A 19618-nucleotide genomic window follows, 5' to 3' on the forward strand; every position below is an offset into this window, starting at 1 on the left:
TACACCCCCCAGACCCAAATTATGCCCCCAGATCCCAATAACAAACACCAATAACAGACCCCAAAAAATGACCCCCAATAACTCCCCCAGACCCCAATAACAGACCCAAAAAACTCCCCTAGCCTCAAAACCAGACCCCAATAACAGATCCTAATAACTCCCTCAGACCCCTCCAGACCCCACAAGGCCCCTTGTAGGATCATGTGGACTTTGAAGGGTTCTAGTAGGTAGCACACATCAGTGCTGAGTGGTCTTTCTGTGATAAATAAAATAATGTGAATTTCCCATACCAATTTATAAGGAGGGGTTTTGGTCTAAGCAACAAACTACCAAAGTGAATTGGGCTGTGTACGAAAAACTTCACCTCCCTTGGGAACAAAATTTACTTCTAAAAGGTCCCAGTAGATGTGGGCTCATAAGCTTTGTGAACAGTAGACACATTTATTCCAAATACACCCCATTGCTTTGCACAGCAGGCACTGTTGGAATGGAAGCTGTAGCCTAAACCCTTTGCACTGGCCAAGTATTCCTGCTGTCATCCAGCTCCCTGCTCTTTGTGCTGGCCAGAGGGTGGGTACCCTGGGTGCCAGCAGGCAGCATTAGTATCCTGCCTTTTACTTTCCTCACAGCACAGGAAGACTTGGCTCAAAACCCTGGTGAGAGACCGCATTAGGAACTGGCAGAGAACAGAACTATATGACTGAGAAGATGCCACATTATAAAAAGCAGGATCTCAGTCAAAGATTAAAACATGCTGATAACATAAATTAGATATTTTTTTAATAATCAAAGGGTGCAGATCTTGTTGTCTTTAACTGAACAGTTTCTTGACTCTAAGAGCACTGTGGAAGTCAAAGAGTATCACAAAGAATTGCAAATTACATTCCCCAGCTCAGCATGATCTGGCCTAGTACAAACAGCTTCTGCTTAAAATAGATGAATAGAGGTGGGTTCATCCCAGAAGTCATTTCACTCTGCTACAAAGCATCCATACAAATCAGTTTTTCCCCTTGAGCAAATGGTAGAACATGGGTTCATTCACAAGGGTCAATCTGCATTTTCCACATGGCAGCAAAAGTTGGCTTTTTATCAGAAGTTGTTTCCTTTTCTACTGAAAACCTTGACATTTAGTGAGCAAAATAAATAGTCTTATGTTTGGGGTTTCTTACAAAAGTCAGCTTTGTTGTCTCGCAAAAAAAGTAAACAGAAGGCTGAAACTTTTCAACAAGTGTTTGCTCCTAATTGTGGTAGGATGGAAAGTGGCAAGGACAGAGCAGCAGTCAATAATCCAACGATTCTCTAGCCACACAACATCACAGAATCAGAGGGTCTGCAGCGGGAAGGGACCCACAAGGATCATCAAGTCCAACTCCCTGCTCCTCACAGGACTCCCTAAAACTAAACCTAGACTAAATATTGCATGTCTGCATGTAACTTGTTGCAATACAGGATTTACCTCAACCCAACTTATTCTATTGCCTTATTTATTTTGCATTCAAAATGTTCTATATTTACTATATAACATTAATCCTGGTGGTATATTAAGCATGAGCACAGATGGGAGCTGTATTCCTGCTAATGTGCAAAAACTACAAGGCTCATTTAACAACAGCTTAGAAACCAACCCAGTCCTGAGTGTTGTGGGCAGCAGTGAAACTCTGTGGGTCTTGGCACTGTCGTGCAATGCTCAGTTTACAGGGCTGTTAACAAGAGTGTGACAGCTCTGCTTTGTCGTGGTGTCACACCTGCCAAACAGTGTGTTCAGCCAGAGTGGTGCATGGCCAGGTGGGTTCTTTTTGGCTGGTGTACAATACCCACTGGAAAGAGAAAACCAGGAGCTGTCTCCACAACCCTGGCACACTCTGAGCTCGGTCCTGCAAGGTCTGTAGTGCTCCTCATGTCCCACCAAGTTCAGAGGTGTTCAGCACCTTGCTAAACCCCTTGCACTCATCACACACTCACACTCCGTTGGTTCTTCTGGCTTCTGTGGGGTTTAGGTGGGTGGGCAATCTTAAAGGTCTGTGCCAACCCCGACGATTCTGTGACCCTACGACAGAACGCGATGCTGTGGAGCAGCATTTATGGCTGGGCTACCAGGGCACAAACAGGGCGGTCATGCGGCCTTCGCCTCGGGCCCGGGAGGGGCGGAGGCGAAGCGAGATAGGCGCGGTCCCTTCAGGCTGTGCAGGGCCGCTGTCGCTAACACCGCTGTCGCGACAGGCTGGGCGGAAGGGGGTGTGGCGCTCGTTTCCTGGCAACCGCCCTCGGCGCTTCTTCCGCTTCCGCCGCCCCACTGGGATCGCACCGAGTGCTGCGGCCGCCCTGGCCCGGCCCGGCTCGGCTCTGGCTCCGCGGGGCGAGCGGCACCCGAGCGGCGGCCGAGGGAGCCCCGCAGAGGGCCCGCCCGCCGAGGCCATGCGGCGCAGGCCGGTGCTGAGCCCCGAGGAGGGATTAGGGGATGGTTCATGAAGCTGCGCGTCGGCGCCCGGAACGAAGGGGCCGTGCCGGGGCTCGCCCCGCCGCCTGCCCGAGCCGTGCGAGGGCTTAGCCCGAGGGGCCGCGGCCATGGAGGGCCCGGGCGGCACCGACTGGCGCCTGGCGCTCTGGACCCTGTTCTCCGTGCTGCTGCCCGTGCTCATCACCGCCTGGTGCAGCTTCCAGCGGTCGCGGCGGCAGCTGCTGATACGGGACATCTTTCGAAAAAGCAAGCACGACTGGCACTACACGGACCTGTTCGGGCAGCCGTCCTACTGCTGCGTGTGCGCCCAGCCCATCCTGCGCGGCGCCTTCTGCGGCTGCTGCGGTCTGCGCGCCGGGGAGCGCTGCTGCCTCAGGGAGGCGGACCGGCGGTTCCTCTGCAAGGAGGTGGTGACCGGGGCCCCGCAGGGCTCGGTGCCACACCACTGGGTCCGGGGCAATGTGCCCCTCTGCAGCCTGTGCGTGGTGTGCAAGCAGCAATGCGGCACCCAGCCCAAGCTCTGCGACTACAGGTACGGCGCGGGGGGTGCGGTGGGAGACAACGTGCCGTTGTGTTCCCCAGGGTGATGGGAGATGCCACCTCAAAGGAGATCCTGCAGGGGTCGGATAAGAAATTGTTAAAAATAACCCGGCTTCAATGAGCGTAAAATTAAAATGGGTGCTTGTGGGTGATTTGAGTCATAGATTAAGAGTGTGGCGTTGCATCTCCCTGTCCAGTCGTTCTAATTGCGTTACTCCAGCGTGATGTGCAAGCTGCTGTATAACTGCATAGAAGAGACTCTCGCTTTCCAAGGGAGTTTGTATTTTAGGGGGTGACAATAAGAAGGTTCCAATACATACTGGAGCACAAGTCCTATGGGGGGAGGCTGAGGGAGCTGGGGTTGTTTAGCCTGGAGAAGAGGAGGCTCAGATGTGACCTCATCACTGTCTAGAACTCCCTGAAGGGACGTTCTAGCCAGGTGGGGGTTGGTTTCTTCTTCCAGGCTCTCAGCAATAGGACAAGGGGGCACGATGGGCTCAAGCTCTGCCAGGGGAAGTTTGAGATCAGAAAAAAATTCTTTACAGAGAGAGTAATCAGGCATTGGAATGGCCTGCCCAGAGAGGGGGTGGATTCCCCATCCCTTGGAGGTTTTTAAACTGAGATTTGACGTGGCACTGAGTGCCATGATCTGGTAAACTAACTGGAATTGGACCAGGGGTTGGACTTGATCTCGGAGGTCTTTTCCAACCCAATCGATTCTATGATTTCCCACTTGTACAATTGCCTGAGCAATTTGGGTGGCACAGCTCACAGTTCAGAGCACCAAAGTGATAATGCATCTCTCAAAATTGGCATCTGCTCTGTGTAAATAGAACAAACATATGCAGGTTTCAAGTTCATTTTTAAGGATGCTTGAAAAAAGCTAATGGGAAGTTTTATAACCTACTGTAATATAATCTGTTAAAAGTTTCTGATAAGAGTGTTTAAAAATACAAGGAGCCATTAAATGGGCTTGCACTGTCATTAGTAAGGCTGCTTGCAAAGTTATCAGCAGCGTGTTGTGCCAGAATACAGTGACAGGTCCTGGGTACAATGTGTTACTTCGGCCTTCCCAAAGGACGTCCTCTTTTCAGCATATATTTGCCAGCTTTTGCTTTGCCTCTGTGCTATACTGCCAAATTGCTTGGTAAGTAAGCAGAATTACAGTGTAAAAGAGCATCTTAATAGAAACAAAACCTTGAGAGAGGGAGTCTGTGTAGTAGAGGAGGAAAGGGAAGGAATTCAGAGGCAAAGGGGAAAAGAAGGAAGAAGAGGTTATAGGGCAAGTATCTCTGCTACTCGTGTGTTGGATTAGTCAAGAGAACTCCAAAAATAGCTTTCCCAACTGCTTAAATGAAGGCTTTGGATGTACCAAATGAGGATTAACATTCTGCGGAGGCTGGCAGTGGATATTGTATTTCCTCTTGTGCTAGTCCATTTTCCAGGGCAGCTTTTAGAATAGGTCAAAATGATGCAGTTTTGCATAACAAAATCACATCAGCCTTGTTCTGTGCTGTGGAACCTTTTAGGTTTCAGACTTAAAGGGGTATTGTCAATCTTAAGAAATGCATCAATGAATATTACTCATAATACTTTATTGAATTGAACTCCGGTCTTTTATCTGTGCTCTTTAAGGATGGACAGGAGTTCAGGTTCTCATACAGACATTCAGTCTAACTGTCAATATCACAAACAATGCAGGAAAATTATTTATAGCACCTTCTGTTTTACTAAGAACAGAATTAATTGAAAACTGTTGGGGTTTCCCCCCCCCCAGAATTCAAATGCTTTCCTAGACTTGTAAGCACATGAGCAATTTATGTAATTTTCTGTAGCCAGTACATAGTTTTCCAGGGAATGCATTATTTTCCCTGTGATTATTAAAATAATACCTTTAATGGTGCATGCAAATATAAGTACTTTGTTGAAAGTTAGTGCATCTAAAATAAATGAGCAAAAATTATGTGCCTGTTGCATGAGAGTTGTTTTCATGTTCTTTGGTCTTTTTTTCCAGATGTGCATGGTGTCAGTACACTGTGCATGATGAATGCATGGTGGATTGTTTAAAGACTGAGAAGTGTACATTTGGAGAATTCAAAGACTTAATTATTCCACCATACTATTTGGCTGCAATCAACCAGATGCATAAAGAGAAAAGAACCAGTTATGAAAAGGTAATGGCCTACTGCTTCTTGGATCAAATAAATCCACAGACACACACTGAAACTTGAACTCAGTACATTGGCAGGTTAATAACTATCAGGTAAATGTTTCAAGATATATTAAGTATTTGCAGTGTTAATTCAGAGGTGTTTGTCATCTTACTAACATGGTTGTTGAAGCACAAGCAGATGTGGATTTTTTATTCCAAAATACTGAGATTTGGGTACCTTGCTTTGTTGAATGTTTTATGATTTTTTAATTTTGTTTTTTACTGTTGTGTTCATAACATTGTAGTGTTTGTTTGTTGTCCCAGGCACTGCAAACTCTTCAGCCTTGGTATGTCAGAAATACTTCTTTCTGCTTTGACTACTTCAGACTAACTGGTAAATTCCTCCTTTCAGCTCTTACAGGGGATGGGTTTTGGAGCAAGGCTGTAAACATTTTCAGATGTTCAGTATTTGTGTGCCTGACTGACTTTCACCTTTTGCAGGTGGTACCTTACTGCAGAAAGCACTGGATGCCAGTAATCATCCTGGCTAATACTCGTAGTGGGAACAACATGGGTGAAACTTTACTTGGAGAATTCAAAATGCTGCTGAACCCTGTTCAGGTATTTACTGTGAAAAGCCAATATAATAAAATGAAAGTTTAAATTAGAATAAACATCACTTTGCTTGTGCAATGGCAGTAGGATCTTGTTTAAGATCAGTAGGAAACAAATCCATGCAGTTTGCTCTTTTAGAAAGAATAGCTTTGTAAAGAAAAACCAAAAGTGTGGAGGCTCCTCCCACACCCAAGTTCGTTATGATTCTGGTACCAGTCCCATTTTTTTATTTCCAGTAGTACGTGCAGTAATTCAGATAACGAGAAGTATCTAACTCTTGAGACAGTGTACACTTTTTAGAAAATGAAGTATTTAGAACTTCTTAATTTGAAACTGGTACTTGTTTAAATCCTCATTTCACTTGTGGAAATGTCAGCATTTACAGTTTCTGCTTTGTGTAGTTGCTTTCCCCTTAAAATCGGCTGGGATGGCACAGGATGTTGACGTAAGACAGACAGTTGTTGCCTGGATTTTCTGGCTGCACCTTAGTACTGTTCCTTTGAAGTTCAAAACCCAGCCATAGAACACAGCCTAACAGAAATCACTGTGTGTTTGTTTTAAATGCATTCCAGTAAGGCTGTAAAGAATAAACCTCTTTGTATTCAGAGTATTTTTAAAATTACCTTTATCTGAAGTCTTTCATCTTTACAGAATTCGCCGTCATGCTTCTAGATAGAGACTTTTCTGAGGACTCTCAGCTCAGTTTATCAATGCCATGTTATCCTAGTGAGGCAGCTGGAGCTCTGTTGTGAATTTAGGAAACCAAATCCTGCTCATTTGCTAATGTAATGCTGTAAATGGAGAATCTTTGTTTTGCACTGGAATGAGCTTCTTGAAGTTGTTTATCTGTGAGGCAAATCCTGAGTCATGTTGTGTGCACTTAGGGAATTCCTTATATTTCCCTTTCTTGCAGGTTTTTGATCTAAGCAAAATTGCACCTGCTAAAGCCCTCCAGCTCTGCACTTTGCTGCCCTGCAACGCTGTCAGGGTTCTGGTCTGTGGTGGGGATGGCACCGTGGGCTGGGTCCTGGATGCAATTGATGAAATGAAGATAAAGGTACTGTGTTTTAATTTAAAAGAGTTGCTAAAATGCTACCCCTAATCTCTCACCTGCGTTTATTGTCTTCCTGTTCCTGGATAGGCCTACAGAGAAATATTTGCAGAATTGCTTATTCATATTGGGGAGGTGTGGGGGAAATACATCTTGTGAACTCCCATAGTTCAGGAAAACACTGAAAGCTTTAGATTTTAAATTATATTTAAAATCATTCTCTCCTGTAAAACAAGGCAAGAACAAGCTGCAGGGTATTTTATGCATTGTTATTTCCTCTTTGCCTAAATAGATTTATTTTGTCATAAATGGCATCACTAATATGGCTCATGTGCTTTGACTGCTCGCTTCTCCCAGCACGCTCAATCTTTTATATTAACCTCATAATTTTGCTGGCTATTCTGGTTATATTGCCAGGGCATGAATGAGTGCAGTAATTTGCTTCTGCTCCTCATCATATATTCAGAAGAGTCCATCTGTCTCCAGCCTCACTTATTAACAGCAAGGAGAGAAGGGAAAAATAAGCTGTATGTTTAATGTTGATTTTAAATGGAAGATAATTCCAGTTTATGAAGTACTACTAAGTACTCCTGAGAAGATTAAGAATGGAGAATAATTACGAGGGCTTTAGTGCTTTACCTAATAAACTTTTCTCTAGTGCTGAAGGGAAGAAAGTTACTCTTTTTATATCAATATCTTTTCTCTTTTGCTGCAGCTTTCTTGTTAATATATGAAATACTGTAGCTGAAGGCCATTATTACAACTTCATGCATAATCAAACTCTTCTTTGAGAATTATTGTGTACTGATAAAGTAGAAATAAAGTAACTATAATGGTTAATGAGTATAAGTATATGATGACATGGTCTTGGACACTTGATATATTGACCTCAGAGCCATTATAGTTGATGAAGTCTGGGGTTTTCTTTGTTCAAATCAGGTCATTGGTGTTAAGTAAATACTGTTGAGGTTATCAACAAAACCTTTTTATTATCAGCAGGAGGTTATTTGCTCCCTTCATTTATCTTGACTCTCAAGTACAGGTTACCTGGCTGATAACTCTTCTACCATAGTGCCAATTCACTGCAAGTGCTTTTCACAGCTGAATTTCCAAGGCCATAGTACAGCTAAAATAACTACTCACCCTTCTGTGGTGAGGAGGGCCAAGCCCTTTGCTAAGGTGGCTGTCCTAAATGTCTGCTTCTGTCACTCTGAGCTCTGCAGAGGTGATTATCACCCACTCCATCTGTGGATGACAGTGTGAAACTGAGACACTGACTTTCCTCCTTGGAGTATATGTATTTCTCTGTGTGGCTGAACACTGGTATTATGTGCATCTGTTGTTTAGACTCAACCTCACCTCAGTCTTGTAAGAGCATTTTGGTGTGTTAAAGTACACAGCCTGGTGTGTTACATTTCAAGTTCATATCACTTCCCAGATCCAGAGCATCTTTTGAAGGGATGCTCTGTTCGTATTCATAATGCATTTTTCCATATTATGTTTGTACTCTTCTCACAGTGGTTTAACATTTCCTTCCTTTCCCGATGGGAAGTAGTTAACTGTGTCATCTGCTCTGCTAACACTGCCAGCCCCAGAGCCCTGCTCTGTGTCACAGGCTGCTGTCAAGATTTGTGGTATTTGTCTAATGTGAACTTTTGGGGGTGAAAGGGAGACAGAGTGCTGAAGCAGGAGCTAACATGCAGTGGTTTTGTATCCTAGGGGCAAGAACAATATATTCCCCAAGTTGCAATTTTACCTCTGGGAACAGGGAATGACCTGTCTAACACACTGGGCTGGGGTGCAGGTTATGCTGGAGAAGTCCCTGTGGAGCAGATCTTACGGAATGTCATGGAGGCAGATGGAATCAGGCTAGACAGGTAAGGAACAGAGTAAAGGTAAAATACTGCTATAGCTCTGCTGGTAGCCCAGTGCAGCAGTTTATGTAAAGAAACAAGTGTTGCTGGAAAGAACTACAAAATAACAAAATTTAGTCTTTGTTTAATTGTTCTACAAGGTTTAACTCTTGCATAATTTAGCTGAACTTCAATCTTTTGACTTGATCCCCATATAGATAGGAGATTCCTAACTACAGCCTTGTACTGAGAACTGTCTGTCTTGAGTCTAAGTAACAACTATTGTTTTTCAGATGGAAGGTTCAAGTAACAAACAAAGGATACTACAACTTAAGGAAACCAAAGGTATGGCTTGCCAGTATAAACATGACTTCTGTGGAATACCCATATGTTCATTAGTATTTTTCTGTTTACCAATTTCCCGTTAAACACTCTGAATTTTAAACCGTAATAATGATACTTAGTAAGGCTGTAACTGGAAGTTCTCTCTTACAGGTATTCACTATGAACAACTACTTTTCTATAGGACCTGATGCTCTCATGGCTTTACATTTCCATGCTCATCGTGAGAAGACTCCCTCTCTGTTTTCCAGCAGAATTATCAATAAGGTGTGTTTGACAAAGTGACATTTCCTCCTTGTAGTTGTTGGTTTGACTTAAAGCTATGTTTTGCTTTACATTGCTTTACTGCCCTACTTCCTTTCATGCAGTTTTAAGAGTTTGAATTCATTTTTCTTGGGAAGGGGATTTCATGGGTAAAACACATTTCCAGCCCACTCCCAAGTGTTTCTGCCTTACCTCTGCTTACAAAATTTGGTATTTGCTCAATTTTTGCTCAGAATATCTCATTTGCTTTGAAACTTAATGGGTTAAGGACATTGCCTATTTCCTTTTCAAGTGGAAAGTAAGTTTCTTATACAAGTTGTAGCCCATCTCATTTAGAAACTTTGATGTGCAAATATATTATGTATGAGTTTTAGATAAGGTTTGCAGAGCCATAACTATATATGAATATTTCAAATAGTCTTCATATGTGTTGTCTTTTTCTAACAGTGTTTTCTCCCTGTTTTGCTTTGGGTTTTTTGTAGGCTGTGTATTTTTTTTACGGAACCAAAGACTGCCTAGTACAAGAATGTAAAGACCTTAACAAAAAGATTGAGGTAAGTTTTTTAGCTTGCTTAAGCTCTGGACAGTCAGTGCAGCAGAAAAACTTACCATGTTAAAAAAAAAGGGAAGAAACTTTGCACTTTTTAATCTATATGATATTTGTGTAAGGGTGGCTGTGGCCTTGGAGTATTTATGATGTTCCTTTTGCTATCTGCAGCTTACTTCATGGAATTCGTGTCTGAGCTTACTGAAAATTCCTAATTTTTTTCTGGCCTTGACTATATCTACTAGTTCAAGCACTGATATTCAGATAAAATTTGCCTTCGCACCAGAAGCTTATATAACTGAGTGTTCCTTTTTTTCTTTTCTCTGCTGATAGAAATGTACTAAGCTCAGGATATTGTGTGAAATAAGAAGTAATTTTTTTTAAAGTATGAAATAAAACACATTTTATTTGTACAGGTCCAGTTTTTCTTCAAGTAGAAACTTACTGGAAGAGCCTAAGGAGAATAACTAGCTTGTACTGAACTACTGAATTTGATCCACAGTAATAACTTCTGTTTGTCTTTTAAAGCTAGAGTTAGATGGTGAGAGAATCGAGTTGCCCAATTTGGAAGGCATCATTGTGCTGAATATTGGATATTGGGGAGGAGGCTGCAGGCTCTGGGAAGGAATGGGGGACGAACCTTACCCCTTGGCAAGGTACACAGTGCATTTTTTGCCTTGTTTTTTTCCTTGTGACAGAAGGCTGTCTCACATTTGATTATTTTCCTTGTGTTAGAGACTTGGATTAAATGAATCACACACATCAAGGGGTTCTTTCTAAGACATTCTCCAAATGTCTGGCATGACAGACAACAGTAGCATTGAAGAGGCTGTTAAAAGTGAAGGTAGCCTTCAAGATAGATCCATTTCAGAATCTAGAAAACCACATCTCAATAGACATTAAAATAGAAAGTAAAAACAAAACATGTCAAAATTTTAACTCTGTGCTTAAGTAAACTGGAGCAATACTAAAAAGACAAATAGGTGGGAACTTAAGTTACTCCCTCCTGTGACTTCCTTCTTCAGAAGCCATATATATAAAATATATTTCATAGTTCTGTTACAAGGCTTATGATCCTGAATTTCTAAAAAATACTTGGGCAAGGTCCTTTACTCAAATCTGAAAAATTAAGCCATTAAAAGATTTTCCTATAGATAAATGAGTGAAAAAGAAAACTGTACATGTTTATGGAAGAGAAATCCACTGTGCATCTTAAATATGCACAGTGAGCCTTGGAAAGTCATATATCCATAATTTCCAGAAGCCAGCTGGGGTATTGCTCCATAATTGCAGGGTTTGATGGCTTTTTTTGCTGTCCAGTGTGATTTGTTGAGTAGCACAAATAGCTAAAAATGTTTGTAGAACAACATTTGTCTTTTCTATGGGGATAGCCATAGAAGGACTGTGCAATATTTGGACAGGTATATGCATCACTAAGAGTCTCCTTTTTTATTTCATAGACATGATGATGGACTTCTGGAAGTTGTTGGTGTTCATGGTTCTTTCCACTGTGCCCAGATTCAGGTCAAACTGGCAAATCCTGTTCGCCTGGGGCAGGCACATACAGTGAGGGTAAGTGCTGGTTATGAGCCTATTTCCCTAAATGTTTTTTAATACACAGCATATAATCTCAAATACTCAGCTCTCAGATCTGAAGTTACAGTTTGCAGTTGAGGTAGACGTTTCTCTTGCTTAGTAAAAATTAATTATGTTGTAATTCACAGCCCTGTGTTGCTGTGGTTAGTGGCCTGGGAGTGCAGCTCGTTATGTAGTAGTTTCTTCCTGGCCAGGCTGAAAACGTGCCTGGCATCACTATATTACACCCGAAAAAGGTGTTTCCAGAGCTCCTTTGAACTGCTGCGATTGTGTGTTCCTGTGTTTGGTACCAGCTGATCCTGAAGAGCTCGAAGATGCCGATGCAGGTGGACGGCGAGCCCTGGGCCCAGGGGCCCTGCACTGTCACCATCACCCACAAGACTCACGCACTGATGTTGTACCACTCGGGGGAGCAAACAGATGACGACGCCTCCAGCCTGTCTGAGTAGGACCACGGGAGGAGAGCAGGTGGATGGAGACACATGGACTTTGTGGAGTTTAACGTGGGGCAGCGAGAAGCTCAGCTCGCTGAAACTCACCCAGTCTAAATTGAGGGTAATGCCATGAGGTTCGTACTTGGGAGTGAACCAGAGCTGAGGAAAAAGCCATGCTTTTACACTCATGAAAACTTTCACAGCTGAGTTACCACAACTGGTTTGCCTTTTAGATTGGTGGTGATGCCCTCCAGCCTTTCTAGCTGAAGTTGGTTATTCTAGTGGCTGCAAAGGAACAGATGCTGCAGCCCTTCCTTGCTGTGGAATCAGATCTTCTGCGCATACACACTGTGGTATGTGAGGTGTTTCATACCCATACAAGGGGGAACAATGGGAGGTTTGACCTGCTGCCAACCTGCCCTCTTCCCCAGAACAGAAAACCAGACCAAGTAGGATGTAGGCTGATTTCCTGACTGACAGCAGCCTGCTCCTGACTGCCACCTCTGCTTGGGAGCAAGAGAAATAACTGAATGTGCATCTACTTGTGCAGTGCAGTTCTAATCAGCTTCTGTGGGAGAGCAGAGGATCTGGGAGCTCTTAGGAAGGTGGTCAGCAAGAAAAAGATGGGTTTGGACCAAAGGTTTCTGGAAATGTTCTGTCAGCAAATGACCTTTTTCAGTGGCTTTGTAAGCCGTAGAGGGTCCTGAGTACCCACAATGCAACTCAGAGTAATTGTACCGTGACTTGCACTGAATGATCCTGTGACTTGACTTTGCTTCAGTTCAGTGAGAGACTAATTCTCGTTTTTGTAATTAGCAGCATCAGAGTTCTTGGGAAGGCTATTTAGAGGAAAACTTGGACAAAGAGCAGACTTTTTTAGCTGTATAGAGGGAAGGGATTTAAAGAAATAATGATGATTGGCAGACGTGGGGTATGTTTTAAAGACTTGTTAAAGATCTTGGCTCGTAATTACCTGAGAATGCTCAGTAGTAGATCTATCTGTTAACTGTTTCAATTTTAAGTGTGGAGGTTGTTGAGAGTTTGCAAAGGTTGGCAAGTTCTGGCATTGCTGTTTTGATGGTGAAAAAAGCATGGAATCATTTGTTTTCTGAGTGGCTCCCAGGGGGTCAGAGATACCTTGTTGGTACCTTCATTTCCCTTATGAATATAAGGTGAGGAAAAAATCTGTGGTTGAAGGTTCAGGACGCAGAAACAATACACAGGGACTGTCAGTTTGGCATATCTGAAGCTTCTCAGGTTAAAGCTTCTCAGGTGCAAACATCTTCATGGTTAACAAAAGTAAAAATCTGCTTGTTTTCCTCTCGTTTGTTGGAGGTGTTTTAAGCCTGCAGCTGGTGAGAGATGAATTGGGGTTTATAATGACTCACTGAGTCATTCAGTTTAGTCCAGTTTAGTCACTGAAGGTGCTCTTCCAAGTAGGAACAGAATTTATGCTGCATAAACCAAGATTTTAAGAGAAGTTGAGAGCTTTGGTCTGAACTTTGAATGTTGCTGCTTTGTCATGACTCCCCCATCTTTTATCTTCTCTCTTCTCTGTGTTACTGAAAGTGAGACCACTGGATAAAGTAGGCTGTGTTTCTAGGTTTTTTTAAAATGAAACCAGTTTTTCAACAATCTGTAAAATTATGTTTGCATTAACAGTGAACAAACTATTTATATTTTAAAATAATTCATTGAAACCTTGACAAAGTCAGTATTTTTAAAACCTTCGATTGTAATTCTCTTTGGGGAGAGCATTTTTAACTTGATGGTGTTCCTTGTAGAAAGTGTATGTACTAGAACTTCAATACTACTGATTCTCAGTGAATTTATAGCTGTCTGAAAATGTGATTAGAGTGTAAACAGAAGCCATTTGTAAATTCCATATTAATTAGCCATATACACCTTATTTTTATTATTTTATTGTATGTAAATATAGATAAAGATAATAGTTAAATCTATGTAAAAAGTGTTTGAAATACCATAGTATGTTATGTTAGATGAATCCACTACCCTTTTTTTTTCAGTTATGAGGTTCAGTTTGTACTAGCTTCAAAAATCTTATAATTTAAGTTAATTTTTTTATGTAACTTGTAACCATCAGCATCCTAAAAATATTTCGATTCTATGCTCTGGTTCGTAACTGTTGTTTACAAACAAATGACAAGTCTCTGGCAAAGCAGGGTGTGTGCTCTGAAAGGCAGTATTTGCTCAAGAGAAATGATACCACTGGCGACTTTAAACTATTCATAATGCAATTTAAAGTGACCTGAAGTTGATCAGGTGATTATTCAAATTGGTTTGTAGCTAAAGAACCCTTAACTGTTCAAAAACCACTCTTTGAACTCCTGACGTCTGAAGGAGAAATCAGTGATGCCCAGGCTTTGAAGGCTCCCTGTGTTGCCATAGGTGAGCTGAAGGTGAGTTGGTTTCTCTGCCCCAGTGGTGAGGTCCTTTTTGTGCATCCTCTCGCTTACTGCATCTTGCTGGGAGTTCAGTCCTAACTGTGTGAAATCCTCTGGGAAATGTAAATCCAACATTCCTACTGGAGAAACAAAGTGAAAGTAACCATCTGACTGGATGCTTGTTTGGGAAAACAGCTGGTAAATGGCCTTGTTTGTGGAGGTGAAGGAGTTTGTGTCTCACAAATGGTGATGGCAGCAAAGGTGGACATTGTGAGCCTGAGGAAGCCTCTTGTGAAATTGTATTTATGATTTAGAGAACATTCTGTAAGGTTCAAGTGTCCAGTTCCCAGTGGAATGTGGGCTCACCCTTCCATTGTAAATACATGGAGTTGTCATGCCATGTCACAAAAAGTGTTTGGAAAACACACAGTGTTGGCACTGGCATCTGTTGGGAAGTCTTGCTGTTTCCAGCCATCCTTTGATTTCAACGTATCCTCCTTCCTGCTGTGTTGCAAAGTGAGTTACAGCCCGTTGTGAGGTACTTTGATGGAACTATTTTAAGTTTTAATCCAACTGCAGACAGTGGGTGTCAGCAATCAGCTCCCAGATTGTAACAGAGCACGAAGGGAACTCTGCTGATTTGTAATAGAGCTGTAGCTTTCTCATGTTGTGTGCATTGTGACTGTAAACTGTTCCATGCTTTTTTCATGTAGGTGCATAAAGCACCAGCTCAAACAGCTACTCTCTACAGTGAGGAGATACTCCTTGTAGCTGGGAATCCTGAAAATCCCACAGTACATTCTCTGTCTGGGAGAGGGAACTCTGCAGCCGGAGCTCCTGTCCTGCACAGAACAATTTTCCCTTATCCTGTTATCATTAACATTGGGAAAAGTGAAGGGCATGTTTAGAAATTCAAATAAGGAATTGCTCTGTCAGTCTTCGTGCATTATAATTATACCTTTGTGTAAAATGTAGAGAGAGTAAACAACATCAATCGTCAAGCTCTTACAAGTGAATGCACCACATTTATTTTTATTACTGCATCTTAACTGAAGTTTGGTCTGATAACTTTCTTTCCTGTGGATTCTCAGTCCTGTAACATTCAATACAAAAAGCATAAGTTTGCATGGAAAGCCATTCTGTTTGTCAGCTCCTTTCCTGCCTCACACCGCACTTGTTTACACATGTTGAGAGGTTTTGGTGGGTATTTCCATGTGCACACGGACCTCCTGTCTTAGACTTTGTTTTGTTTTGTGTTTTCACTTCAGCAATTCATAGCAGGGTTAAACTGTTTCAAATGCCAGCTGCATCTTCCTTCATGTCTGGACTTCAAAAAAAGTCCAAACTTGCATTCTTAGTCTTCAGAAACAGCTGAGGTAAATTGGGGTTTTTTTGTATGTCTGTTGTTCATGGCATTTAAAGCAGGTCACGGTAGTATTTAGAGCATTTTGGAATTTTTGCAGTTATTCAGTAACACAGTCTTGTATTTTCTTTCACTGCAATAGTAATATATTGGTTTCACATTAATTCAGGATTGTGTTCAAATTTGAACATTTTCCTCAGCACTGTTATGAATTGCATTTCATGTTCATAATATAAAGACTATAGCATAATTTATACATTTGATACTTTTTTATATGTTCACTTTCAATGTTTCTCATTCATATGTTTTTTTTTTCCTCAGGTCTTGCTTTTCTTGGTCACTAAGTAACTTGAAACAGCATTGTCTTTAGTTAGAAGCTTTAAGTACTTGCTCTCAGAGAATAGACAACTCCCTCAGTCATTTAATTACTCCTTTTGTGCTGGCTCAGTTTCAGCTAAAGATGTCATTTGGGACAGTATCAAAAGCTCTGCTGAAACCGGGATAGGGAACTTCTGTCCAGTTTATCCTTCCTGCCAGCCAGCTTGTCAGGGAAGAGAGCTGGACTGGCTCCACACAGCTGTTCTCAGCCCAGTGACCCACCTGCTGTGCCAGTCCCCATCGCCACCTGGGAGCTGTCAGGACTCCAGAGGTTCCAGCCCCCCTGGCCTGTGTTGAAAGTGCAGTTTTTGCTCTTTGCTGCTGGGGAGGAGCCTCGTTGTTCTCCACAGTCAGAACTGAGCGTTCAGGGGTTTGGTTTCAGTTTGACCAATTCCTTCTGCTTATGTTGCACCGAAGTTCAGAGCTTTTACAATGTGTGCTATTGTATCTCACTGGCTAAATAGAGTCCCAAGGCACCTTAGCTGTGAGCAGCACAATGGTAGCAGTGTTACAGTAGTTATTCTTTTTAACTTGGCTTGGTAGAGCAGCACTGGAACCCAGTTAGTCTAAAAGTAGGACACTTAGGAATCTTTGCACATGTTCTAACTGAAAATCCTCTTTCAGTTCTGTACTTCATACAGACTACTAGCAGTTTTCTTCCTTTTGGAAAAGAAAAAATTGAATATTCAGTTAGTAAATTAGGTTATCTTCAGATTTAAAATACCAATACATAACTAGTTCTGTTGAATGTGAACCACTTAATTAAAAATGTTCCTTTTTTTTTCTGAGAAATCAGAGCTGCTGCTTTAACACAGGGATGAGACAGCAGAGACCACTTGTTCATGTGCAGTATATTGAGAGAATTTACACATCCTCTCAGTGTTGCTGAGGCCACAGTTCTGAAAGCACGACATAATCACAGTTTTATTACCTTGCTAAGAATGCTGAATACCCAAATCAGGTTTTGGGCATCTCAGGGAGATACTTCCAGCTGGAGTAAAGCCACATGCCTTGACTAAACCTACTGATGTTGTGCAGACTTACGTTAGCTGAGGATATGGCCCTTCACTGTATGAATGTATTCAAAATTGTACTTTGTTAATGCTGCCCTATTCCCTGTGCTGTGTACCCCTACTGCTGTATGTAATTAATTTTTTGCATTGTTCAATTTGCAATTTGTTTGTAGATTTCAGCATAAAAATAATTTTCTTTTTAAGATCAAGTGGGAGGTAATATTGTGAGTTTATTGCATTCTATATCTTCAAGGTTTACATCCCTGGAAAGCCATTTTGTTTACCACCAACTGTTGTAGTCCTTAAAATACCTCCAGTCATCTTCTCTTTCTAGGACTTTTATAGTAAAACAGAATGGATTTTTATTTTTATAACTTGTGACTTCAAATATGTATAGTAGTTATTTAGTAATTAGTGAACAGAATACTATAAAAATGTTACTTTTAAGAGCTGTAACTTTAAATTAATAATAACTACTTAAAGGAAAATACAGCAGTTAAAAAAATTGTTCTTTAGTTTCACATACTGTGATGCTGCAGTTTGGGATTTACATTGAATGTGTCTATCCATATATTTTGACATTGCACTAAACAGGAAAAATATGAGTTGAAAGTGCAAGTAATAGGTAAAAAAGTAGAATTTATAACATCTTAGACGTTTTTCAAGTGATAAAGGTGACATCTGTTTTTAAGTCCCCAGCTGGTTTTCCTTTGTTTTTTAAAAGAAGGGAGGCTGAAATGGGAGGATAAGGAGGTATTGCTGTCAAAGTCTTTGTCATAAAATCTGGGAAGTCTGTTCTTTATTTGCTGCAGAGGCACAGCGAGCATGATTGTGTCTCATAAAAATTTGTGACATGGTCTGCAGTCATTACATGGGGTGAAGTGTGGTTGGAGTGCTTGGGTCAGGTTCTGTGAGAAGCTGCAGCTTCAGCAAAGCCACAGAAATACCCTGTTCTGTGGTGTCACTCCACGTTAACACTGAAGTCTTCAGTCAGTCGTACCATGGCCTGTCTCTGTGACTTACACTCCCAGAAGGCTCTTTTGAGAAGCATCTGCTCCATATTCATCATAGAAGTTTGTAAATGCAGGTTTTTCACAGCACTGACTCTGTTACTGAATTTCCTATTGCTTTTTGTTGTTGTTGTCTTGTTATTTGTACTGTATTTCTCTGTAGAACTAAGTGTGTGGATTAAAGCATTTAAACTCAGTTTTTCTTATTCCTCACTATGCAAAAAGGAAATGTGAGTCTGCAACCCTGTAACAACGCCGGGATGAGGATGACTGCCTGGCTTTGAGAGGGATGCAGCAGGGTGAGATTAGGAATTTTGAGAACTAAGTTTGTTGAACTCCATGGCCGTGTTTCTGCCTGAGATCCCTCCTGGAACGTCCAAGTGTCTCAGACCTCAATACATGGCAAAAATTCTAGACAGCCTGGTAGTGTCATTTTGGAGGTGAGTTAACACTGGTAACCTGCTAAGTTGTCTCAGCAGCTGCTCGCCCATTCCTGCTTCATCCTTCCTCACCCCTGGGCAGGAAGCCACGTTTGTGTGGCTTTAGAATAGATGGTGTAAACCTCTAGGCTTCAACAGTGAGGTGAAACATCCAGATTGTTCCTTCTCACCTCTGGTGTCAGTCATTGGGCATCTTAAAACAGCTTGTGACCCTCCACACTCATTATTTAGTCGAAGGCAGAAAGAATGTCTTACCTGCAGTGAGTAATTTCGAGTTGTAACAGAAGTTTTGGTGTCATGTGGGGTTAATAGAAATTCGAGATGGGGTGGGAATGTCGCTGAGAGCAAGACAGGAAAACACACGGGGCCATCCCCAGAAAAGGGGAGATGCTGCTGCTGGAAGCAGTTCAGGGATCAAGTGGCTCATTGCTTTCTCCTGATGGCAGCAGATGGGTTAGTTTGGGCTTTTGGAAATGAATAAATCCTCCTGTGGGGCCACTTTATCATAGTGTCAGTTCCCTCCCCAAGTCCTCTCCTCTGTTCCCCGGTATCATTTGCACAAAAGAGAGAAGGGGTCTGGCCTCTCAGCTCCTGCATTATGCCACAGTCAAACCTTTTAAAGACTATTTGTGTGTTGTTTTCTATTCAGGATGGGGTCAAAGCATAGATATTCAGCAGGTTTTTTTCTTAGATGAGTAAGACAATAGTTTCACAGAGCTTTCAGGATCAGTGGCACTAATGCTAATAAGCATCAAGGTTTAACGGATCTTTAATTGTTTGTAGAACTGCTGGAGTGAACTGTCCACATCACCGACTTGAGCCTAAAGTGTAAGGAGTCACAGCACAGGTGCATGTAGGGAAGAGTACAGGTCCTTGCAAAGCACAAGTTAAGGCTGAAATCCTCTTTTAATAATAAAAATTAAGAATGTAAAGCATTTGGTGAATGAACAGAAATGTGGTTATGTGGGGGTCCAAATGAGTCCAGTGTTAGACACTTGAGGGCTAAAGCTCTGATTTCAGGGTACCTCCAGCAAATCTATTTTCATTCTTGTGTAGCTCAGTGAGTTATGCAGTAGAAGATCTGTTACTTGTACTCTGTTGTCTTCCCTTTTGCCTCCCTCACTGCTTTGCTTCAACTCTAAGCACAGAACAAGACA

General features: G+C 42.0%; 1 protein-coding gene across 1 annotated transcript; it reads left to right on the forward strand.

Annotated features, from left to right (window-relative positions):
* Positions 1-2293: 2293 nt before the first annotated feature.
* On the forward strand, positions 2294-18217 carry DGKE (diacylglycerol kinase epsilon). Its single transcript, XM_071573613.1, has 11 exons — positions 2294-2990; positions 5013-5172; positions 5652-5771; positions 6679-6822; positions 8536-8693; positions 8963-9014; positions 9165-9278; positions 9758-9829; positions 10351-10478; positions 11283-11394; positions 11712-18217. Exons 1-11 carry the CDS (start codon positions 2566-2568, stop codon positions 11865-11867), a joined length of 1641 nt encoding a protein of 546 aa, XP_071429714.1. The 5' UTR covers positions 2294-2565; the 3' UTR covers positions 11868-18217.
* The last annotated feature ends 1401 nt before the right edge of the window (positions 18218-19618 follow it).

This window comes from Pithys albifrons, chromosome 19 (assembly GCF_047495875.1).
Source record: "Pithys albifrons albifrons isolate INPA30051 chromosome 19, PitAlb_v1, whole genome shotgun sequence".
NCBI classification, from domain to species: Eukaryota; Metazoa; Chordata; class Aves; order Passeriformes; family Thamnophilidae; genus Pithys; species Pithys albifrons.